The sequence below is a fragment of the Eschscholzia californica genome, unplaced genomic scaffold (genome assembly GCF_041429995.1).
Source record: "Eschscholzia californica isolate CP2 unplaced genomic scaffold, dmEscCali1.0.p SCAF_1, whole genome shotgun sequence".
NCBI classification, from domain to species: Eukaryota; Viridiplantae; Streptophyta; class Magnoliopsida; order Ranunculales; family Papaveraceae; genus Eschscholzia; species Eschscholzia californica.
Genome location: NW_028238198.1, coordinates 15750206 through 15776004, shown reverse-complemented (window position 1 = coordinate 15776004; position 25799 = coordinate 15750206). Strand labels below are relative to the sequence as shown.

The 25799-nt window shown below is 36.7% G+C and overlaps 2 protein-coding genes and 1 long non-coding RNA gene across 6 annotated transcripts; 1 reads left to right on the top strand and 2 right to left on the bottom strand.

Annotated features, from left to right (window-relative positions):
• Nucleotides 1–360: 360 nt before the first annotated feature.
• On the bottom strand, nucleotides 361–2778 carry LOC147564500 (CASP-like protein 1B1). The gene is made up of 3 exons (XM_086665929.1): nucleotides 2465–2778; nucleotides 2238–2364; nucleotides 361–897 (listed from the first exon to the last, which is right to left on the bottom strand). The coding sequence occupies exons 1-3, from the start codon at nucleotides 2713–2715 to the stop codon at nucleotides 655–657; spliced, it is 621 nt and encodes a 206-aa protein (XP_086522055.1). The 5' UTR covers nucleotides 2716–2778; the 3' UTR covers nucleotides 361–654.
• A 1268-nt stretch (nucleotides 2779–4046) lies between these two features.
• PTAC12 (plastid transcriptionally active 12) lies at nucleotides 4047–11764 on the top strand. 2 transcript variants are annotated; one of them, XM_086647288.1, is made up of 11 exons: nucleotides 4124–4433; nucleotides 4556–4640; nucleotides 4730–4800; nucleotides 7025–7699; nucleotides 7899–8011; nucleotides 8652–8911; nucleotides 9386–9507; nucleotides 10139–10207; nucleotides 10881–10934; nucleotides 11056–11160; nucleotides 11374–11764. In XM_086647288.1, the coding sequence occupies exons 2-11, from the start codon at nucleotides 4607–4609 to the stop codon at nucleotides 11476–11478; spliced, it is 1608 nt and encodes a 535-aa protein (XP_086503414.1). In that variant the 5' UTR covers nucleotides 4124–4433; nucleotides 4556–4606; the 3' UTR covers nucleotides 11479–11764. The 2 variants fall into 2 exon arrangements, with proteins under 2 accessions (XP_086503406.1, XP_086503414.1); XM_086647280.1 differs by having other exon boundaries at nucleotides 4047–4640.
• A 1924-nt stretch (nucleotides 11765–13688) lies between these two features.
• On the bottom strand, nucleotides 13689–23358 carry LOC147564498 (uncharacterized). 3 transcript variants are annotated; one of them, XR_015227510.1, is made up of 7 exons: nucleotides 23190–23358; nucleotides 22961–23018; nucleotides 19685–20222; nucleotides 18457–19589; nucleotides 17044–17165; nucleotides 15280–15464; nucleotides 13689–13955 (listed from the first exon to the last, which is right to left on the bottom strand). It is a non-coding gene; the product is annotated as an uncharacterized LOC147564498 (long non-coding RNA). The 3 variants fall into 3 exon arrangements; XR_015227509.1 differs by lacking the exon at nucleotides 13689–13955 and having other exon boundaries at nucleotides 15100–15464; XR_015227512.1 differs by lacking the exon at nucleotides 13689–13955 and having other exon boundaries at nucleotides 15437–15873.
• Between the last annotated feature and the right edge of the window lie 2441 nt (nucleotides 23359–25799).

The following is a 25799-nucleotide window of genomic DNA, read 5'->3' as shown; positions in this document are numbered from 1 at the left end:
CTGCACCCCCCACCACACGCTACTGCCTCACACAAACACCCACTCTCTTTCTTTGTTCCCGGACGGCAGATGAACCCAATGTCTTCTGTCTCAGACGAAGGGGATTCTCCAATCGATGGTTTCAGGGGCAGCCATTGATCTCTTTAACTACGACCGAGCAAGAGAGTCCAAAGTGAACCACATGGAGGTCTCGAGGTCTGAATTGACTCAGAATTACATTTTACATTGTTTATTTTTGTTTGACTCGTGATGTTTCATTTTTGAATGGCTGACTTATTGGGTTGCTTTTGGTCCATTTGATCTTCGACGCTTCAGATTCAAGAAGTTAGATTCAAACAACAAAAAAATACACCACAGAAGTGATATAAGGTTTCATCTATGATAAATATATTTAGGCTACATTAGCCTTGGTTTACAACAAAAATAACCCAAATTCTAGCTCTAAATTGTAAAATTCGATAACAACCTTTCCGGACAAACAATATTACAACAAGCTTAATGCGCAACAAGTTTCTATGTTTAGTCATAGACGAAACAAGGAATGAGTTGCTATTAAATAGAAAAAAATCAACAACAAATGAACATCGATTTAAAATAACATAGAGTAAACTTAAGTATTAAATGTAGATGAAGCACACTAGATCATAATTTGTTTTAAATGACTGTTGATGATGGAGTTCTAACATTTTTGTGAATGGCAATGGTGGACATCACGTTCAACGCCATCAATAGAAGGATCCCGACAAAGGAAACAATGAGAGCACCACCACCCCGATCGCAGTATTTACCAAATTTATCACAGATCTTGTTCCACTGGGCATGTGAATTACCTTTCTTCCCTAACTCAGCCATTGAAGTTGCTGCACCAGTACCAACCGCTACTAGGGCAACGTTCGCCTACTCAATAGAAAGTATGATCACTTCACAATTATGCAATGCAATGGTAAGGTACTAAGGTTCTTATAAGTTACTTCTTCTTGATTGTGGCCATACCAATATGTTTCATGCATTATACATTAAATATGAAGGCACATTCCCAGACTGCACACAACTATAGTTTACGGATAGTTAAAATGACAGATTTGCCCCTCGAGTATAAGGTCCCCGTACTACCTGAGGTTTGGATTGACCAGGCTTACGCAGGGGTCGGGCCTGACTGGAGCAAATTCTCGGCTCACTGCCTCACTGGACCAAGGAAGCTGTACTGCCTTGACCTGATGTTGAGCCGAGCAAAAGTTCGAGAGGCATATCAGGAAAGAGCGGGAGACTGAAACTACCACTACTAAGCTTTCAACTTGGAGACCGGGGTCGTCCAGACACACACCCACTAAGAGCAGCTCCAACGTATTAGGGGCTGGGGCTCCCAATTTGAATTTGGGATCCCCAGCCCCCAGCCCCATCCCTCCAACCCGGGAGCCCCGGGGCTGGGAGCCCCAAGCTCCTGGGCTCCCAGCCCCAAATATGGCCGTTGGGGGTCTCCCAACGGCCATATTTGGGGTGGATCCCCTAAAAAGGGGATCCACCCCACTTATTTAGTTTTTTTTTTTAATTTTTTTAAAATTTTTTTTAAACTACATTTTTTTTCAAAAAATATAAATTGTTTTAAATTTGTTTTTCCAATCATTTCTCTAATTTTTTTCTTTTTTTAATTTTTTTTCATCTTTTCAAAATTCCTTCTCTCTCTAACATAATATTAAATTTCAATTTTATATTTGAAATTAATAATTTATAGTTGAAAATTAAAACACAACCCTCACACACATACACCACACATGTGCATATTTTAGATTTGGGAGCCCCTCTTGGGAGCCCAACGTTGGAGTTGTGAAAAGCCCCGGGGCTCCCAAAATCCAGGGGCTCCCAAAATTGGGAGCCCGAGCCCCAAATTGGAGTTGCTCTAAAGCAGTGTCTTTGGGCCCCAAAGTAGTGGATCTCAAACATTACAAAATACTATAGGCACTACTATTTTAGTTGGCCTATGTTGCCTTGGTACCTTTGGTGAAATAAAAGTTTAATTTGATGAGTAATGATGCTAAGTGGGTCGATAAATAGGGCGACCACAGGCCAAACCCCGATGTGGCTGGCTCCCACTAGACGGGCCATTTGTCTCTCAACCGTGCCCAACGAGAGCCGACCACATCTGCATTCATCCTGAGGTCGGCTCCATTTTTCGGGACATTTAACATTTTTCTAGTTTCATATATGCTCAAAGATTACCAAACAATTAACATATTTACCATGTCCAAGATAGTCATTATCAAAAGCTTAGTCCCAGTGAAACCACCAAACTTGTAAGCAGTCAGAGCAACCAACAACATCAACAAATTGTGAAAACTAGCTATAGAATTCATTACAACAAAGAACCTGCATAAAAATAATAAAGCTATGAAATTCAAAGCTGAAATCATAATCATATACATATAAGAGAAAGAAATTAAGAAAGTTGATTATAATGAAAGCTTACTTAAAAGCAGGAGTGTTTTGAAACTTGGCAGTTACTGTTGCTTGAATAGGTCTGGTACCAATTGTAGCAATCACAATGTTTTTGCTTTGTTCATTAAGGCTCATTATAAGTGTAGCCAATACAGTTGCAATAAGTGCAAGAATTCTTAGTACTAATAACCACCAATAGAAATAACTTCTTTTGGTCTTGTTGATTGTCTCTGACCCAATCTCTGCTTCTTTATTAGTAGCTCCACCACTCTCATTATCCATTGGTATATACAAAGAGAAGAGAGAGAGAGAGAGATTTATATGTTAAAGGATACAAAATGATGCATATTTATATACACACATATATATATATTACAACTCTAGTGAGTTCAATGTGCTATTTGTGTTTCTCACTCACTATGGTACTGTTTGCAGTCCTCTATTAGAGAGAGAAAGTAGGTAAGATATGGTCACCAATTTTCATTTCTTAACAAGGCTTGTGTACATTTCTTCTTCTTTTGCTTACTTTTTCTTAGTTGGTTCATGGGTTGGGAAAAATTGCCATGTTGGATTTCTCAACTTGTCTACATTTGTTGAAGATTGAGTAACCAAATCCTGTGGACATTCTAGGAGTCTTACCTAATTAGCTACAACTAACATTTGATTGTGTCTTGGAGTATATTTATTTGAGCTTATTTGATTGATGACCACACATTGGTACCTTAGTGAGAGGTAAGTTGTTGTCATGTTCGACCCGTGTGGCGCGAGGCGAGTTAGAAGAATGTGTCCCCGTATCTTATAGGCAAATTTGATCTGGGTACATTATCTTTTTACAGTATATTTTAATTTTACGCTAAACTAAATCCCAAGAGTCTACTAAGAAAATTCGCGTGTGGAGGAGCCCTCGAGTCTCAGACAACGTGGATGTCAAGACACACAAGTAACCACTAACCTTCATGTTCAACTCTACTGTATTTTGCTCATATAAGGTTCACAAATGAGGAGTAGGAAAAAGAACAAATTTGATGCTTCTAGGTAGAAGGCGTCAAACTCTGACCACATGAGTACAGGTTGCTCACACAACAGATCTAGAATGATCTGACAATTATAAGCATCTATTAACCTAATTTGGTCACTCTCATCAAAAAAAAAAAAACATAATTTGGTCTGACTAGTGGCCTCAAAATTTTGTGGCCCCTAAATCGAACTCGCTTTGGTCTAGGGCAAGCTCAGGTTGTTGTCTACCAGCCATTACTTTGGTACTAATGACTCAGTACACCCGGTCATGATCCATAAGTAGTGCTTAGTGGGCATTAACGGCTCGCTTTGGTCCCTAAGTGGAGCTCTTCCAGTTTTTATTACTGGTGGCAGAATAAGGTGGTGATAAAGATGAAGAAATTTATGTTTTTTTTTTTGAGAATTCGACTACGATCTACATTAGTCGTTACAAGGCATTGATACATTAAGAAGATGTAATAAGCACGATAACTGTCTAATTCTAAACCATGAATGAAAGAGGCCTAAAACCCGACTTATAGTCCAACAATAAAGAGACCTACAACCCGACAAATTATTACATTATTTATAGTCTAAATTACATGGAATAAATCTTTATGGAAAACTGCTTCCACCGAGATTTGCTCCACAACCTCATGAGTTTAAGAGGGTGTCCAACTACTCCACCAAAGACGGGTGAATGAAGAAATTTATGTTAGATAGGCTGAAAATAGGCCAAAATTAGTCGACCGATGAAACTTTGGGCCGCAGCCGTGTAGTTGATAAACTTTTCGGTCTCTATAACACGGGCCAAAATGTAAATGACACGTACGGCAATTTACTTCTATCTTGAAGTATTATCTTCCTTCTTCAAACTTTTAGTAGATAATAATAATTTCACTCACAGTGAACAGAGTAAACCCCCATTTTCAATTTTGAACTTTCAATTCTTCAACTATACAGATGGTGGTGAACGAACCCTAACAATAATCTCCATTCAAGAGGTACCTTTCTTTCACAGTAAACCCCCCACCTTCCTATTTCTTCTTTCTTCCTTTCTAGAGATTATTCCCTTTTCATGCTTTAGTTTTTTACCCATCTTATCAATCACTCTGTTTCGATTTAGGGTTAGTAACTTAAGAAACAAAAAGCTTCTAGTTCAGTATCATCAATAAAAATGTCATCTTTATCTACAACTTGGGTTTATCAAGGTATGCTTCTTTGTTTTACCTGTAATTTGATTCACCATATAACTAAAGTTATAGTTAGTAAGAACCATGAAAATCATTGTTTTTCACAGGTAGAGGGCTGAGGGGTTTGGTTCCTGCTGATGGATTTCCACTGGGGAAACTTCGTTTTCAACATTTTCAGGTTTTCTTTTAATCAGTTCGTTTGTTATTTTAGTTTTTTTTTATGTTTCATGGGTTGTTTTTTAGGTATAGTTTTCTTATGCAAGATAGTAGAAATGCTTAGATATATTGTTCTAGGTTGGTGAGTGACAGAAGGTGTGGGTGGGTAAGGTTTAGACTTTAGACCCTATTGTTCTTTTGTTAATACCATCATCATGTTAAATCCTTGATGAAAAACAATAAAATGATAAACTAGTCGAGTTCATCGTCTTTCTTGTTTAAAAACTAGGTAAACAGAATTTCCTTTCTCATAATAAACTAATGTTTGATTTTGTTACTTCCTTGAATCAAATGGGTGACACTTTTACTTGTACTTCTTCATGAGCAAAAGAATTGGTTTTGTTCCTTATGATGGTTCTGGAAGGACTAGTTGATTCACTTTCGTTGCGACTAGTTGAAGGCTTATTATATTCATTGACATTTTGTTGAAGATATAGTGTTATTATTAGTATTATTGGTTCCAATCTGAACTTATGAAGGTCTTTCTTGAAATCTCATTAAAGTACTTGAGGTCTTTGTCCCCATCTTCCAGTCTCTAAGAACTTATGAGATATTTTTTTGTTGATCCATAGGCCATGGGTTGAGGTTATTTGGGGAAGAGTTTGTTCCAATTAAGTTCGTGGTGTCATTTTAAACTTGATTGTTGTAAGTGATAACACTTAGTCACAATAGTAAAAATCTTTTATAATGTCCATAGAATTTGGCTCCTCTAATAGTAAAACAGATTTTATTTATGATCTATATTAGGTCCTTCAAACGACGGCCTATTGGGAAGTTATTTCGGATTTTGGAAACAAGGGAATCCTATTTTGTGACTTTTTCTCTACCTTGTTTTTCCTTTTTGTTAGGTTTTAAATTCTTAGTGGGACATAATGTCGTAGTGAATTTGTGCTTCATTACCATTTTAACAAGAAAAAATGGACAGAACTCCCTAAACCAAATTTTCTTTTGTCAAAATGGATCCATCAGTTTGTAGTCTTCAGGTCCCTATTGTCAAGTTTACATGGAGAAAGGTTCGAACATAGTTCTGCACAGGTTTGCATAGGCAGCCAAAGCCTAGCAAGGTGTTAACAACCCAATTTAACCCCAAAGACCCAAATTAGGCCAAAAACCAATTGTCGTGTTGGTCTTGGTTAAAAAGACATGTCAATATTTTTTAGACTTGGATTCTGTGTTCTATATTTTTCTAGGCTCGGGCTCCTTGTTCATTATCTTTTTAGGCTTGGGCTCCATGTTTTGTATTTTCTAGGCCTGGGCTTCCTATGCAAACCTGTGCAATCCAATTGCGGACTATGTCAGAGCATGTGCGCAAACATGTGCCAACCTCTGCAAACCCATGCAAACCTTACTGGGGATAACCTAAAATCGTTTTATCCTTTTTGATGAAGGAAACTTTGGCTTAGGGGGCTTCAACCAATTTTCTCTTTTCTATATTAACGAACTGTTGGGGATCAAAAAGGTTCTCTGTAGATTTTTTTTTGACAGCTCTGTTATCATTTCCCTCACTTGCAATATGTTTGAAATTAATGTCATGGTTAATAAGCTCTTTTGTATGATAAAATGATCAATTACCCAAGGGAAAAGACAACGAAGAAAGCTGGTGCCTTCCCGGATCTCTCGTCCAGCTCTTAGCTCAGTGGAAGAAGATTCCTATGAAAAAATCAAAGCCTAACCTCTGGTCTCTGGTCCCATTAGCTGTGTGCTGGAGTGTTTGGAAGGCTAGGAACGATGGCATCTTTAAGGACTCCCCCCGTGCCTTCAAGGTGGGGGAGGAGGATGTATTGGGGGTTCTTTTCCATTGGAGTAGGTCCTTGGGTTGGGCTAGGGCGTATTCGTACTTAGACTTTGTGTCGAATTGGGGGGGGGGGGGGGGGGGGGTATAATGAGTATGTAATCACGTAATCGTGCACGCTCCCCCTTGTCGCTTTGTATAGTCCTATTCTTTCCTTTCCTTTTATATTAATTCAAAGTTTTCAAAAAAAAAAAGACAACGAACAAGGGTAGGAATATATTTGCTGCTTTTGAGTCTGCTCTTGTGTCTTGACTATTGAAACTTCGAGGAATTGTAAACTTCTAATCTAGATAATTCTAAATGATGTAGAATCACGTTGTATATCTTACGTTCTCACGACTCTGACAAAATGTAGAAGATAATAATATGAATGTTCTGTCTGTGAACCATCCAGACATCTTTTGCAGCTTCATTCATGGCTGGTAAAGTGCAAGTCAGTGTTGGATTGAATAGGAATCGGTTCGGGAAGCAGTTTTCGCCTATAAAGTGTGCAACAAAGGATGGATCTTTTGACCCTTCATCTGTTGAACGCCCCCCATATGATAGTTATATGGATTCAACATCCGGACAGCTTGAACCGGCATCCGGAGCTCGTGCAAGTATTCCTGGTGAAGAATACTGGCCCGAAGGTACATCTAGCCGGGTTAGGGCTGCTAGGGCTCCTGAACCTAGGGGGCAGTCAGAAGGAGCACCATCATTTGGAAAAAATCCGGGAAGTAGAAGGAAGAAGTACAAAACACATGCTACGGTTGACATGGAATCTCCTATATCGGAGTCAACTGATTCAGGGGCAATCGAAACACTTGAAACTTCAGATTCAGATGACATTTTTGACGAGCCTAAAGACATCTTCTCAGATTATGTTGTTTATCAGAGTGAGCCTGAAGAAGAGACAATTGCAGATTATGATTTAGACAAGAAATATGGGCGCCCTCATGCCTTTATTGATCCAAAGGTGAAAAAGCCAATAGAGGAACCTCTTTCAAGTGAAGAACTTTGGTGGAACTGGAGAAAGCCAGACAAAGAACAATGGTCTAGGTGGCAAAGGAGACGACCAGATGTTGAAACGGTTAGTTCACCTAAAAATATACCTAACTACAGGGAAAAAAAATCTACTCCTGTATCTTTTCTGCATATATCATGGTTTTGTTTCCTTGTCATTGAAGTCCCACCGTTATACTTCACTAATTCCAGTTTAGATATCCGAAAAGCACATTTTTTCGAAGGCTAATCCTCTTACCTTATTTGGAGTTTGTGACAATATACAGGTATTCGTTAAAGCCATGGCTGAAACTGGGCAGATAAAGCTTTACGGGGATCAGCCAACGCTGACTGAGACTTCTTTATACAGGGCAAGACGTCATCTATTCAAAGAGGAGAGGTACATGAATATTTGCTTTGTTTGATGTTTCTTTACTTAAAGACAGAACCCGGAAAAACTACGACCAATGTGATAGAAATAATGAATCATAAGTAGAGTTCAGATTTGAATTCCATAGATGATATGGATGGGATTATGTATAATGATAGAGAAATGAAACACTCCCTTATGATTCTTAGCCATCTACTTGATATTTTGAAAACAGGTTGGTGAAACTTGAAAATTCACTTGAATGAGTAAAGAGTAAACAATTGAATTGGATTCAGCTCATCAGTTGGATGGTACCAACGAAATTGAGTACTAACTCCTATTTCTTATTTTCTGTATATTATGAAAAAAGACGGCATCTTATAAAAATTGTCATGTATCATTAATTTATTCTATTGGAGACAAACTGAGACTTTCTGATCCATGACTTCAACCCAGATCCATGCAGGTACCTGGTCCATAATGGCTAATGCAATTTACTCCCATAGGGAGTACTTATAACTTAATTTATCTGATTTTAAGTTTCTAGTTCCTACTATTTTGCCTCTACTTTCTTTAACTATTACGTTTATTGCTTGAACCACAAACGTAATAGCATGGTAGTGCTCAAAACAAAGTCTCTAAATAGTAATTACATAATCTTTACACTCAGGCTACAAGCTGAACAAGAGAGGTTAGAAAGAATAGGTCCGATAGCATACTATTCAGAATGGGTGCAGGGCTGGAAGAGGGATACTTCACGGGAGGCTGTGCAGAAACATTTTGAAGAGACTGGTGAAGACGAAAATACTCAACTCATGCATATGTTTCAGCATCAGACAGCTAGAGAATATCGTATTATGATGGGCAATGATATACGTATTCGCCGTGATCCTCTAGCAATGCGAATGCGAGAAGATCAAATAAAGCAAAGTATGATTTTTTTTTTTACTTAATGAATTGAGAAAGTTATGGTTTATAATACCAGAACTTAAGTTCTCACTTCTACGCTTTGTGGTTAATAGTTGTTTTTTTTTACATTCACTGTTATGTATGTCATCCTCACAATAGGGATAGGTTTTCTGTTTATCTTTTGTTTCTTTATGTCTTGTCTTGTTTTGTCTATCTTTTGTTTTTTTACTGCATTCACTCAAAATTTTCTATCTAGATTCAACTTGCCTTTTTTTCATCTTTTATTATTTTTCTGAAAATATTAGTCATTACAACTATTGTACTTTTGATCATAAAAGGGATAAGGGAGTTGATGTGCAATACTATTCCGTTTGTTTTTCCTGAATATTAGAATTCTAACTTAAGTGGGATAACTAATAGGTTACTAATGTAGAGGGAAAATACTGAAAAATCACATGTGCATTTTCTTTTTGTTAATTGCCTTAATTTTTGCAGTATGGGGTGGGGATCCAGTTTACCCGACCATAAATTACATTCAAGATCCAAATGAAGTGATCGATTACAGAGGTCCTGATTTCCATGAGCCAACCCCTAACATGCTTTCGTATCTTATGGAGGTTAGTACTAATGACCAGCTTTACGTAAAACATGCTTGGATCCTTGGATCTTTACTTTGTTACAAATTATAGTTCAAATTGGGTTTTATATTTGGATTTTGTTTAGTTGATTTTCTTATAGAACAAGATTTCTTTTCTTAATCAAACGCAACACTGGTCCGTTACTTAGTTTAATTGTACAGATTATATGCATTTGAACTTTTTTGTGCCAGTTATATCTGGCAATTCTCTGGCACATACAATTAACCGGTCGGTATTTCATCAATATTTGTTGGAATATGAAAAAGTTCTGGTTCTACTCAAAGAAGTCCTGCTCCTGATCAGTATTCATATCTTACTTCAGTAGTGTTCATTACGCGCACACAAATAGGATGTGCCTTCCTAAACTCTTGCATTATCAAGTGGTGCATCTCTCTCTCATTAGCTATATCCTCTCACCTTGTGCATCACCCAGATTTACTAAATTTCAATCTTGACTTGGTTCAAGTTAACGTTATTACGGAATTGTCAACTCTTACGATAATTACTAAAGACGGACTTTGGATTCAGTCCTCACTTGACCCCGTTTTCAATGCCTGGTCCATCCAGTTTCGTTTTTTAAAGATGTTAACACTGAATTGCTTGATCTCAGCATGGGAAGATGATATCAAGGGAAGAGCTTGAAAAGATTCTGGCCAAAGAGAAGACTGAAGAAATTGAGGTAAGGAAGTCAACTTAAGTTTCGTATTTAGATTCTTTCAAGCAGTGGGTTTTCCTCCAATTACTTTGGAATTTAAAATGGGTTAATTGCACTAGTAATAGGTTTGAATTTTTAAATCTATTACACTTCTAGCAGTATGAACCATCTGGCTGGTTGCAATATTTTATGCTAAGTCCAACCAGGACATGCCCGTCAGGCTAATCTCAAGATAATGTATGGGGCTCACTGGTCTATATCAAGGAATTAAATTTCGAAATAGTTCGGTCAAAATGACCCAAAATGTTTCCATTTCCATGCCTACCGAAATTTCCATCGAAACCGTAATTTAAGTAAGTTTCTCTTAACAATGCTTTGTCAAGGAAATAAATTTCAAAATATTTTGGTCGAAAACTGGAATTTTGATCCTTGGTCTATATTAAGGATTTTCAATTTCTAATTAGTTTAGTTATTTGAACTGGCTAATTGATTCCCTCTTGGTGAAATCGGTTGATAATTGCTACGGGTAATGAGCGAAATTGAACGATTTCACATTTGATACAATTTCGTTATGTTTATTTTATTTCCTTTATAACCAGTCTATCTTGAAATGGTTCAAAGGTGAAAGAAAGCATTAGATTACATTCCAACATTTATCTGGACTGATGGAATTCATATGGAATTTTATTCGATGCAGATTACTGATATTGATGAAGCTATGTCACGAGCTGTGGATATAGGAGAAAATGATGTGAGTTGAAATGCAACAGTGTTGCTTAATTTTCTAGATCTATGTTTCTCTATTTCCTACGTCACAATATAGAAAGATCATACCGGTTTTTGACATGTAGATGATATATTGTTTGTGATAGGACGAAGAGGAAGATAGCGAGGCTGAGGTAGAGGAAGAATCGGAGGAAAAAATTACACGAAACTGGAGTGTTCTGAAAACTACTCCTGAGCTTAAGAAGTCTAAGGTGCTTCTGTTTCTTGCACATATATTTGTTTGCTTATCCGATTGTGTTCTTCTTAGTAGGATTTGGATGAATGATTCCTCTTGTTTTAGTTGACTTAGATTTCGAGTGCCCTAAAAGAGCAAGGCTCCCAAGCGGTGCTTTGCTTACCCTATGCCTAGGCCTGGCTTTTTGTGAGTAATTAACTATAACCTTAGGTGATCTTTTCTGTTCCAGGAGAAACCGAAGAAGAAGAAGGATCAAATGAGTCTTGCAGAAGCTGTAGACGATTCTGAGAATTTGACTGACTTCCTTCTGGATTTTAACGAAGATGAGCAGTAAATCTTTACGTCTGCATTCAAACCTAATTCATTCTTGACATCACTTGTTGCTAGTCCGAAAAATTGCACAGGTCAATATTTTGGATGTTAGTCAAAACGAGGGATCTCCCCCGTAAAGTAGCAGAGTTCTTTTGAACATTGAGAGAGCAAATAACGGAATTTTCTATTATATCATGTATCATATTATTGTAATTTTGATCCTTAGATTTTGATCGAATTAGTTAAAACCGTGTAGCAGATAAAACTCTGATCATTTATTTCATGAAAAGCAAATTTACCCTTGTGCAGTTCTGAGTGCAGTATTTAGTGCTCGACAGTTCTTAAACCAATTGAACATGTTGAGTTTCTCTCAGCAGATTATGAGCAACATAGAAATAATCAAGATGCTTTCATTCAAAACTAAAGAAGGGGTATTTAGCTTTAGGGTTAGAAGTACTGGCATTAGCGTCTGAGTCACGAATCTGGTTTATAGACTAATCTTTGACTCGGTTAAGGACTGCATTTGGAATTTTGTTAAAGGCTGTTTGTTACCCTTTTTTTCACGTTTGTCGTCAAATTTTCCTATTGATGCTAAGATCGCTTTTGAAATCATGCCTACCATTTCTGCGCACATGGGTAACCTTTTGTCTCTTGCTTGGATTACCTATGGATCTCTAAGAAATCAACTGATCTGAGTACGATTGCAAATGAGATTGTTGTGTTGTTTGTGATGCTTGTGTTGTCTGAAACAGCTGGGACGTCTGTGATGGTTGTGTCGTCTGATATGGTTGAGTGCTTAAAACACTGCCTCTGCTGATGAATGACCCTTCGTGCATTCCCTAGTACACTCCATTGCTTAAGTGACCAATAAGACAAGTAAAAAGACTGAAATACCCCTTGCCCTATTAGGGGGACTGCACGAGCAACCATACTTTAAAGTAAACTTCGATGGAGGTTTTTCAGACAGAGGTGCGGTGATTGCGGTGGTTACCTGAAACAGTCTTGGACAAAGGAACGATCAAACGACCACTAGAATCGAAGCAAGCTCGAGCCTGGAATGTGAAACTAGGGCTTTGCTCTGAGCGATAGAGGCCAGACGAGAAATAGGTCAACCATATCTGATTTTCGAGGGTGAGTGCAAGGTTCTTATAGAGGAGATAATCAACGGTCAGGATTCATTCCCACGGAGATTGGGATCCCACATTCTCAAAGCTTATGAGATATTTGATATTCTAAAAGGCGTAAATTAATCCCTTTGATTACTTTCAACAAAAAAAATCCCTTGGATTTCAGCTAAATAAATTTTAAGAAGAATCTTAAAGATTTTATTAAAATGACCGAAGATTTTTTAGAGTTATATATATACATATATTCTTTGGTTGTCTATGACTACTGAATAGAGACACACTTTATACAAGAAGAAAGAAAAAAGGGGAAGAGAGCTCTAAAGAGAGAAAGAGGAAGTGAGAGACATCTAAAGAGATGTTCAATGTAAGCATTGATCTTTCATTATTTTCTCGTTTAATTTTAATGAGTTTTTGGGCGCCATTGGTATAATAGTTTTTGATGAATGTTCTAAGTAGTTGTATGAGTAAGAATTTCTCTAATGATTTTTTCAATGTGCCAGAAAATCAGTTGAGTACCCTTCAAATAATGTCACAACAATTTAAAAAGAAATTTTAAGGCTTTACGCTTTCATATATCAAATTGAGTCTGTAAGCGTTTATGGAAATTAAGTTTTTTATAGTATTTGTTTTCGTTTCCTCGTGATCTAACTCTACAATTTTTGTTTTTATAGTTAGGGACTTAGGGATGTTCTGATAACAAGTACCATATTCTAGAAAATTGAGTCTGTATTTAACTTGAGAAGCTCGAACTAGAGTAGTATAAATTAATTGAACTAATTTATGGCCTCTTATCATGCTATTATAAACTTATACCTTTATTTGTATAGCTTCAATGCTCCTTTTTTTTTATTTCTTTTTGCAGGATAACTACATCGCTACGAAATTATACGTGGTGTTGTAATCAATATATTTATGGCATGGATACATCAAATGGATGTGATAAGAACGACAGTTGCTCTAAAACTGATGGTAAGCTTGCTTTTTCACCGTCTCAAATACTTTTATGTGGATTGACCTCTCTTAACGCGATGTTGGTCAAATAACCTTCACCTCATTATATTTTTTCTCCAGCCGCACACCATCGACATGAAACGCTAATGCATCGTGCATAATCTAAAGATATTTTACTCTATGTAGATTGTTCATCTAATAAAAATGCACACATGATCGATATTTTGCAGAGTTTGTTGTATTTCTATGACCCAATAGAGGTCAAGCAAGATCAAGAAGGTTATGTAACTCTGGGAGCAAGAAATTAAAATGCCCGGTTCTCGAATCTGCACCTCGAGTATTCGTGAGTTTTCAATTTTCCAACTATTATTTCGCTAAATCCTTTACCAATTGATATCGATTCTTACTCGAGATCTTTTACCTGCAGATCAGGAGGTCGATCGTTCGTAAAAGAATCAGTATTGCGATAATTTGTTCGAAGCTCTTTTACCTCCACATAGAATATATGAGAATACTAGGACTATAGAAATAGAGTATAAGAAATAGTTGTTGGTCTCAATGTGTGAAACCTTCCAATTAAAATGACATGTTAGTATTTTTAGAGTTACAATTTACAAGAAGAGGAAACCTTTAACAATGTTATGAAGTCTTTTCTTGTATTCTAACAATTTTATGAGATATTATTGTTTTTTTTGTCCATTTGCCTTTATTAAGTAGTTGGACTCTAGTCAATATTTGGTGTCCCAAGTGTTCGATAATGTTGACATAAACTTCCACCTCCTAGAGGTCGCAGGTTCGATTCCTAGAGAAAGTGGATTCCATGGTTTAGTTTTACTTAAGGTTATTAAGATATAATATAAATATGTAATAAATTTGTCGGGCTACGGGTCATGTATCGATGCCTTGTATGTATGACCCCAAAAAGAGACTGACAAAGCCCGTCTCCAGTGCTACTAGTGAGACTTCAAGACACTAATCTGGCAATAACGAAGTCCTCTAAATGATCTCTAAGTATTCATTCCTGCCGAAGAACCAGATTCGTTATGGAAAGCTCCATGAACATTGAGTTTGATATGACTCATCTTCGGTTTGGACCACGTAGTCTGAGACGGTGATGGTCTGTTGTTCTACAATCATCCTTCTTCGGTTGTTAGGTTCTTGTTTTAATATGTGGACAGATAGCTTGGGTTAGTACTCTAAGAACATTAAAGGATGTTTTCAAACATTAATTTATGAATATTTGAGGATAAATTAGTTATCACCTACCAGATTGGAAGACAACTTGTTGACTAATAATTTCGACCACCATTAGCACATACTTTTGAGATTAGAAAAAAAAAGTAACTGGTTCCTGCTTAAAACCGTTAACTTTGTATAACTGTATAAGGGTTGGTTTTGTTAAGTCGCTTGAGGAGAAGTTGTGGGTTTACCAGATGGCTCACTATATTGATTTTGTTACTGCTGATAGGAATAGAGGGTCTATGGGAACTAATACTGGGAGGAAGTATAAATTGACCCCCGTTTAGACGTCTTAGTAGCGCATAAGAAAATCGCAGTGCACATAATTTGTTTAGTCTGCGACATAAATTTAGATATTCAGGTCTCCAACATGATTGACATAATAATATATCTAAGCAATTTAGGACAAGGATCCTCTCCGGATCGACCATTGACAGACCCTAGTCCCCATCAATCTGAGCAAATAACCCATAAAGCATTTCTAACTACTAAGATGAGCAAATTACCTGGTTGAGGCCAACAGAGTTGAAACCAAAACTGAAATACTATTGATGTGATTCTGATCTCCGTACAGCTCTTGCGTCATAAGGGGTTGTGTTGAATAGTTTCGTCCATAACACCGCATGAATAGAAGAGAAAGTAACCAGGAGATGCCAACTTGTCATGTAATGAGTTTTCATTTCTAAAACAACTGCCAAATCAACATCACAACCTCATCATCCTCATGAAAAATGTGGCGAATTCATAGAACAATGTTAAAACTAAACCCAATCTCTGAAATGCGAGAAGAAAGGATACACTTTTTCCCTATGAGCATGGCCACTGCATTCAACAGTGAACTAACGAACGACAAAAAGGAACACTAAAAACAAGACAAAACTAAACTAATGTCAGTTAGTTGGTATCCCATGAACTCCAGCCCGAACTGATTAATCATCAACTAGCCCCAGTCATATCTTGTAGTAGTTGCTGCAACGAGCTTAAACAGTGGGTAAATTTGTCGCAGCTGTAATATCCGTTCTGGCACCATATACCATCACACTAACTCAAGCAACATATGCTTGTGTAAACAATTTTCCAACGCTGGATCTCCCTTAAACCTAAACGGAAACACAATCCAATCGTCCAAGTTATACTTTGGTATTGCCTAATCTTTGTGGGCCGGTAAAATCTAAATTTTTGTTTCCTATGCTCAATTTACTTCCTTATTTCTATAAGGAAATCTCTTCAAATACATTCTCCTGAAAAAGAATTTAGACAAAAGAGATGACAAGTGGAGGATTAAGTGAATGGGTTTGTGATTTTCCTTTGTCATGATCAGAATCCAAATCACAAAGACTAGAAGAAATATTGAGACCACAAGACTTAAATCCTACATTGCCATTGAATGTTCGTTTCACACAATTCCCATTTCCTTTGGTGAATATAATGAAGAAAATACTAATAAAGGAAATAGGTTTTGGAGAAACAAGTTCACATACAAAAAATTTTAAGTTTCACTATCACCGATACATTTCTAACTATGGCCATGCACGACAGATCATGACATGACGATTAAAGGTTTATTTGCTCGTCTCTTTTATTTATAGAGGGACTATGAAGAAAATGGTTAGTTTTGGGAAAAAAATGTACTTCTATGAAGAAAATAGTTAGTTTTACATAGTATATCTCTATAACATAAAAGATGAGACAAGAGAGTGAAAAATGTAAAATCTATGGATAAGGAAAGAGTAAAGGCCAAACAGAAATTAAAAGAGTGAACCTAAATTTATGAATACTTGGACAGACAACTTGGATTAGTACTAGGATAAGAAAACATATTAATATACCGACTGGAAGAACATTGGAGCATGTTTTGAAACATTAATTTTTGAATATTTAAGGATAACGTAGCTATCCCCTAACAGATTGGACGACAACTTGTTGACCAATAACTTGGACCACCACTAGCACATTCTTTTGAGATATAAAAGTAATAGGTTCATGTTTGAAACCATTTAACGTTTTCAACAAAAGAACTCGTTAACTTTGTATAATGGTGCAGGGGTTGATTTTGTTCAGTCGCTTCAGGAGAAGATATGAGTCTGATATAACGTAGAAGCAAAAAATAATAGCTCCGCACAAATTCACATCTAGATGTCTTGGATGCACATAAGGAAACCACAGTGCAGATAATGTTTAGTTTGGGTCTCCAACATAAAACATAATTTCTAAGCAGTTTTGCAAATCACCCAGAAAAGCATTTCTAACTACTAAGATAAGTGAAGTACCTGGTAGAATCCGACAGAGTTGACACCCAAACTGAGATACAACTGATGTGCCATCAAGTATTCCAAACTCCGCACAGCTCTTGCATCGTAAGGGGTTGTGTTGAATAGTTTCACCCATAACACTACATGAAAAGAACAGAAAGTAACCAGGAGATGCCAATTTGTCATGGAAAGCAACTGTAAATAAACATCATAACCTCATCATCATGAAAAATGTGGCGAATTGATAGAACAATGTTAAAAACTAAAACAATTTGGGTATTCTATCAGGCGGAAGTGTTTATTGTATTGATCGACTATGACCTCCAGGGATTTTTGTGAAATCTCTCCATTTAGCTTTCCCCGGTTGTTAGAAATTAGAATCAACCAGTGCGAAATATTAGCTATGCTCCTCCAATATTAATAGGTGCAATTCGCCAATTTAGCAGTTTCAAATTTCACATCACAAAAAAGGTCACAGATTAGTAAAGCTTTACAAATAAAGTTGAGGCTGCACATAGAATGGGACAATGGGATAACTTCTGAACTTTTCCGATACCTCCAATACAATGAATGCTAAAGATATACGTAGTTAACAGAAACATATATCAAACAGGTTAGGTCAATGAAACCCTCTAACAGCTTGGGTGTTTTAGAATTTAAAACATTAATATGAAAATACCGAATCAAGAACATAAACAAAAGTTGTTAAATGTTCTGTCGATCTCACCAGCACTTAAGGTATACTTGAAAGCAGAAAAAATTCATTGGCCAGACTCAGAAGCCCATCAATATTCTGCTTGAATATGAACGATTCCAAATTTGAACATACGGTAGTTCATTTTGACGCTGCCACGGGGAACATGCACTATCCACATTTTCCTTCTCTTGGTCTTTCATCCTATTTATTTCCACACTTTCAAGTAACCCCACAATATATAAACAACTCTAGTCCCCACAATGATCAAGTCTTATATGGTTCTAAGCACCACCTACACGGCTACACCTAGCTTTCTGATTGTGGATTGGTGAAATAAATAGGGAGTTTATATCGCATATTAGCTTGTTGGTCTAAGACTCAACCATGAAAAACCATGCTCAGGTATCAATTGTGATCAGAAAATCCTTAAACTTAAGATTTTATTGAAATTATTGTCAGGAATAACTTTCCTACGCACATAATGTGAGAGTTTACGCATCGTACGAAGTTTTACAATACCTTACTATAATAAGTTAAAGTTCTACACAATCAGTTCATTCAGTGGAATCAGTGCACAAGCTACGTAAGTTAATGTGTAGAGACAAGCTTGTTAAGAGGAAGCTACTTAAGATAAAAATGATGCAGCTAGATCACACATCCAAAGTGAAAATGACTTGTAGAGGGTGCCCAAGGATTTGCTAAGCATTTTTCAACTACAAAGATAAGAAATGTACCTTAATAGAAATCAACAGAGTTGAAACCCGAACTAAGATTAGAAAATGAACCACCAAAAGCCACTCCACTAGCTCCTCTCATATTTTGTACTCTTGCTGTCTTGCACTAGTTGCTGCAACAAGCTCAAAACAATAGACAAATTTGTTGGGTCTGTGATACCCCTTCTGGAACCATGTACCGTCACACTCAGACGAGCAATGTATGCTGGTGTATATAATTGCCCACCTTTAGATGCACCAGCTTAGACTTTAGATGCCTCATTTCTCAAATGAAACAACAATAAAAAGATCCATTCACATTTTGAACTCTTGTAGTACTCCGAAGGACATGTGCATTAGATCTGTGATGCCTGTTTCAGCACCACGTATCGTCTCACTGACACGTGCAACTTATGCTGGTGTATATAAAATGCTCACCTTTAGATACACCAACTTAATTTTGATGGTATTATTTGTGGGCCTCCTCGGTAAGCAATAAAATTGTTGTTTCCTTGGTATCATTTGAACGCTTGCAGTATTTGCTGCTAAACAATAGATAAATTGGTAGGGTATGTGTCTATATGGTACCCCTCTTCCTGCTACAATTAAAAAAAAAAGACTAATTTACAGAGACATGTATCAAACAACATACGACAATGAAACCTGTAATAGTTTAGCAATTTGAACTACTGAATTGAGAAAACTAGCGAAATCCTCACCAGCACTTGAGGTAAGTTGAAAGCAAAAAAAAAAAGGAAACTTTTTCATTGGTCAAAAGCCCATCTAGAGATGGACCAACTATGAACAAGATCATTGAGTGAGCGCAAAAATGTTGAAAGACCTCTGTTGCGGAAACCTTAAACCTCTTCAGGATGGTATATGTCATCTGACAAGAACTCATTAAGATTTAAACAAAATAGAGAGCAAGGACTAGTGATGACTCCAAATGCCCACATAGGGTAGCTCATTATAACACGAGAGAACTCGCAGTATCCTTTTTTCTTGTCTTAGTCTTTTCCAACCTGTATATAAATATAGGTAGACGACCATATTTAAGTGTCAAACGACTGCAATCCCCTCAATGCTAAGTTCTATGGTGCTAAGCACCACTCTATCCAATCTTCCGCATTGCGATCTATTATTATTCAAACCACCTACAACGGATTTGTCAAATGAACATAGAATTAGTGAGTGGAGGTATCCCACACTGATATATTAAGTTGTTAGTCTCAGTCTCAACCATGCTTACCATGTGGATGTTAAAATGTGATTGAACTATCCTTAACCGTAAGTTACCATCTCATTTTCTTCACAGAAAACCGTACAACACCTGATTCATTAACACTATAGTCGAGAATATCTTTCCATCGCACATTGTTCAGAGTTAGGCATGTATGAATTTTCACAATAACCTACTAAAATAATATAGATTTCTAGATAATCAGTTCATCAAGTGGAATCAATGCACAAATTATGTGAACAAATGTGTAGAGATTTTATGTACCATAAGGGTAAGTTTGTTATGTAAACAAAGGATTCATTAACAATTCCAACACGTACTCCAAAAGCATTTTCCGTCAACTAGGATTAGCAACGTACCTTTTAGAAATCAACCGAATTGAAACTCAAACTAAGATGAACAAATATACAATCAATAGCCACTCCAGTAGCTCCAATCAATAGATAAATTCTTTCGGTACGTAGTACCCCTTCCAGCACCATGTACCATCACACTGACAGGTTGCTGGTTGGTGTACACAACTTCCCACCTTTGGGCTCCCTTCGACCTAAACGTAAACAAAATTCAATTGTCCCAGTCGTGATTTGTTTATATTACATATTGTTAGTTTCTCTTTGCGGTCCTGGTGAAACCCAATTTTTGTCTATAATTGCCCACATTTAGACACCGACATATGCACCAACATAGATTTTGTTTATGCAGTTGTCCACATTACATGAACCAACAAAGAAATTTGGGTAGAGAATTGCCCACATTTATATTCACCGACGTAGATTTTGTGTATGGAACAACCCACATTTAAATGCACCTACATCAATTCTATGTATAAAATTGCACATATTTATATGCACCAGCATATTTTGTGTATAGAATAGTCCACATTTATATGTACTAATATCGATTCCATATACAAAAATGCTCACATTTATATGCACCAACATATTTTGTGCATAGAGTAGCCCACGTTTAGATGCACTGGCATATAATTTATGTAAAGAATTGCTCACATGTATATGCACCAACATATTTTGTGTATGGAATAGCCCACATTTAGATTTACCAACGTCGATTCCATGTATATAATTATCCACGTTCTCCACCAGCATTTATTTTGTGTATTGAATAAGCTACATTTTAGATGCACCAACATAGATTCTATGTATAGAGTAAGCTACATTTTAGATGCACTGACATAGATTCTATGTATAGAATTGCCCACATTTATATGTGCCGGCATAAATTTTGTGTATATAATAGTCCACATTTATATGCACCGTCATAAATTTTTGTGTAGAATAGCCCACATTTAGATGCACTGACATAGTTTCTATGTATAATATTACTCACATTTATATGCAACAACATATTTTTTGTATCGAATATCCCACATTTAGATGCATCGACATCATTATATGTACAGAATTGCCCACATTTAGATGCACCGGCATCGATTTTGTGTATAGAATACCCACATTTAGAAACACTAACATAGATTCTATGTATAAAATTACCCACATTTAGATGTAACAACATATTTTTTGTATCGAATAACCCACATTTATATGTATCAACATCAATTCTATGTATAAAATTGCCCACATTTATATGCAACAACATATTTTTTGTATCAAATAACCCACATTTAGATACACCGACATCGATTATGTGTACAGAATAGCTCACATTTAGAAGGACCGACATGGATTTTCTGTATAAAATTGCTCACATTTATATGCAACAACATATTGTTGGCATATAATAACCCACATTTAAATGTACCAACATTGATTCTATGTATAAAAATGCCCACATTTATTTGCAACAACATATTTTTTTTATCGAATAACCCACATTTAGATGCAACGACATTGATTCTATGTATAGAATTACCCACATTTATATGCAACAACATATTTTTATATAGAATACCCACATTTAGAAACACTAACATAGATTCTATGTATAAAATTACCCACATTTAGATGTAACAACATATTTTTTGTATCGAATAACCCACATTTAGATGGATCAACATCAATTCTATGTATAAAATTGCCCACATTTATATGCAACAACATATTTTTTGTATCGAATAACCCACATTTAGATACACCGACATCGATTATGTGTACAGAATAGCTCACATTTAGAAGGACCGACATGGATTTTCTGTATAAAATTGCTCACATTTATATGCAACAACATATTGTTGGCATATAATAACCCACATTTAGATGTACCAACATTGATTCTATGTATAAAAATGCCCACATTTATTTGCAACAACATATTTTTTTTATCGAATAACCCACATTTAGATGCAACGACATCGATTCTATGTATAGAATTACCCACATTTATATGCAACAACATATTTTTATATAGAATAACCCACATTTAGATGCACCAACATCGATTCTATGCATACAATTGCCCACATTTATACGCACCGACGTAGATTTTATGCATTAATAGCCCAAATTTATATGCACGAGCATATTTTTTTGTATAAAATAGTCCACAGTTAGATGCACCAACATATTTTGTGAATAGTATAGCCCACATTTATATCTAATACAATTTTTCGATCAAAATCTGTTATGATCAGGTAACAGGAAACAAAATGTTATCGTGAACCGACCAGGTAATCAGAAAACAAAAAGTTTTCGTGAACCGACCAGGTAGTCAGAAAACAGAAAGGTGAAACGGTCAAATAATAGAAAACAAATTTGAAACCTAGAAGATTGAAATCAATTACTTGTATTCTTAAAGAGTTTTTGATGTGATTAGCCTTATTACATCCACATCAAAAGAACGGGATTAGTTCATCCCAACAAAATCAAAGGCAGAAACAAAGAAATCCTTTGAAAAACAAGAAATGCCTGAATCTAATTGAGGAAAAGTGGCAAACCTAGAAAATTAAAATCAATTATTTGGACTTTCGAAGAGTTTTGATGTGGTTAGTCTTATTACATCCACACTAAAGAACACGATTAGGTCATCCAAACAAAATCAAAGCAGAAACAAAGATTTCCTTCAGAAAACAAGAAACATCTGAATCCAATTGAGAAAACGTGAAAACCCTAAAAGATTGAAATCAATTACTTGAATCCTCAAAGAGTTTTTGATGTGGTTAGTCTTATTACATCCACACCAAAATAACACAATTAGGTCATCCTAACAAAATCAAAGGCAGAAAACAAATAAATCCTTTGAAAAACACGAAATGTCTGACTCAAGAAGTGACAAACCCTAAAAGATTGAAATCAACGCTGTATTCGTTACCTGGAACTGTTTGATCGCTAATTTTTGAGTTCTTGAAGTTTACTTGTTGTGATAAACCCTATTTAAACCACATAAACATAACAATCAAATCATCATATCAAAATCAAAGAAAGAAGAAGAAGACTCGTGAAAAAGCAAGAATTCTGATTAAATTAATAGGACAACCCAACAAACCCTAAAAGTTTGAAATCGAATAAAATTGAGAGTATAGGAGAAGATCTGAACCGACTTAAAGGGATTCTTGACGACAAGTTCAACAACATTCCTTTCAGACAACCGGATTTTGATTCCGCAAACTCGAACTGCCTTCGCATATCAAGACTCTCTTTGCGCGCGAGCGAGTGCGACTTCAGTTCTCGCGCAAACTTTGCTTGAGAAACAAGTTCTCGCACAGACTCATTCCTCATGAATTAACATCTAGGGTTTATAAATAGACCGCGGGTCATTTTTGTTACAAAAAAATAGACCGCGGGTCATTTTTGTCACCTGGAAATAGACTTTTGCCCACGGCCACGAGCACGTATAAATAGCTTAGGGCAGGGACCCTTTTCTCGCCACAATTAGGTGTCGTTGTCTTCAACAAAAAAAAATTAGGTGTCGTTGTTCTTTTGCTTGTAGTAGAAGTTCTTTTGCTTTAAAAAAGTAAAAAAAATTCAAAAGTATATTTGGCAAAAATGTTACTTATAAGTAAAAAAAGTCAAAAAGTTAGTTTGGTAATTCAATTTACTTTTGATAATTTTATTTTTCTTTTTCATAGAGATACTTGTTTCAATTGAATTTATTTATGATTTCCACAATTACTCGTGTATGCGAAGTAGTGGTAATATTGGTGGTAGTGGTAGTGGTGGGGGAGGTATGATGGTAGTGGAAGTATGACGGTGGTGGAAGTACGGTGGTGGTGATGGTGGAGATACGGTGGTGGTTGGGATACGGTGGTGGTGGATAAGGTATGTGAGTGATAGTGACAGAGTTATGTATCCTATACACTACCTAGTGTTGTAAGCGGAATCTCAAACATCTCATGTTTAACACTAGATTGCCCAGGACCTATATGCATAAACTAATCAATGAACTAGAGAGGGATAAATACCTTAACGCGTTTTTCCCTCGAACCATTCCAATCGCATGCAAAGATCGAGAGCTCCAACTGTAGCTCCTCTACTTGAGACACCGAGTGAATAGACTTGATCTCCCTTCCTTTCAGACTGCTAGGACTTAGTAGAAGGTTGAGAAGAACTCTTCTTCTTGACTAGATTGATAGAATGGGAACTTTCTCTCTATATTCCTCTCTCTCCAATAGCTGTATATTCAGAGAGAGAGAGAGCTGTATAATTTTCCTTAGAGAAAAATCCACCACTTTTTCTGTTCTCAACTGACCCAATATATAGACAAACCCTAATTAGAATCTCATTCAGATTAGGTTTTCTATTTTCTGGGTCACAGAAAAGATAATTACCAAAATACCCTTTTTGGGGTATTTTGATAATCCCCTTAAGTGTGGCCGGCCAGGGCAGCCCACTATGGGCCTTATATGGCCGGCCCACTTACTCTGGTCGGCCATCTCATGGCCGGCCCAAAGAGCCTTCCTCTATCTTGTCCCGAATCTCCATTCGGACCCTTTCGGCCTTTCCAGTTGAATCCCATCCAACTTTAGCCAGTTCCCGTCTAGTCAAATCTCTCCGATCAAGTTACCACTCTTATGTGTAACCCGTTGTAGGATCCGGTCTATGTTAGCCTCGAATCAACTCCTTGATCCGATGATCGTAGTTGGCTTCTAGCAAAGCATTACGACCCCTAATTGGACCGGACTGGATGATCTTTACGTGTGGTCATCGTTATCCTAACTGACAAATTGATCGCATTGCCACCTTGGTCGAAGGACACTCCTTCGGAAGGACATCTCCTTCAGACCGAACGGATAAATCCTTCAGTCTCCCACTTGTACTTAGAACAAGTGCAATGCTCGATTCCCATGTCGCTTAGTATCTCATCTGATACGTCACACGTTTCAGACTTTCTTGATCCAGAGAACAACTGTCAATTCAAATGATTAACTCTTAATCCATTTGAGTGTGGCCACACATTTTCCAGTTGCTTCTCCTCAAGTGGCCCGGAGATACTTATTCCTAACTTAATAGGAGGACATCATCCAGTCTTGTACTCCCACTTAACTTCATGTCTATCCTGTCTCCCCCAGTATGCTGCCTTTATAACCTCCTTTTACGGCGCGGCGTTTGACAGTACCAAAGTTCGACATTCCTTACATAAGATGAGTGGAGCACTCATGTTTACGGAATCTCTCCAATCTTGCCTATGAGAGTTTGTGACGCCTTTTTCAACTTCTTGAAAAAACTCTCATCTTTGGGTTAATCCAATCTAGATTCCCCAATCTACATCCATGTAATTGACTTAAATACCATATTCCTATAGCCCATGGAACTGCGCTATCAGTCAATTCCCATGCTAGTCTTCTTAAGTCATTGTTGTCCATGCAATGACCTGGACTAGGGACTCTATAATGAATCTATTCCATGTTCACTTAGTAGGGTTCCATTTACCAGATCACGTATCTGATAAACCTACCTGGAATTCCTCATTATTTTTGGACTGTCATTAAACACTAAACCATGATTTAACGACGAAATAATTAACTTATTTCTGATAATAAGAGTTTGTAAATCTTGAGCCTTCCCGTGTAACTCCTTACACCCCCAAGTTTACTAGTCTAAGCTTTTCAGGAAAGCTTAATGCCTACGACCTTAGTATTACCACCATACTTAGTCAAGGTGACAGTTTAGTTAATAGATCAAATCTATATGGATTTTGCTTGTTATCATCC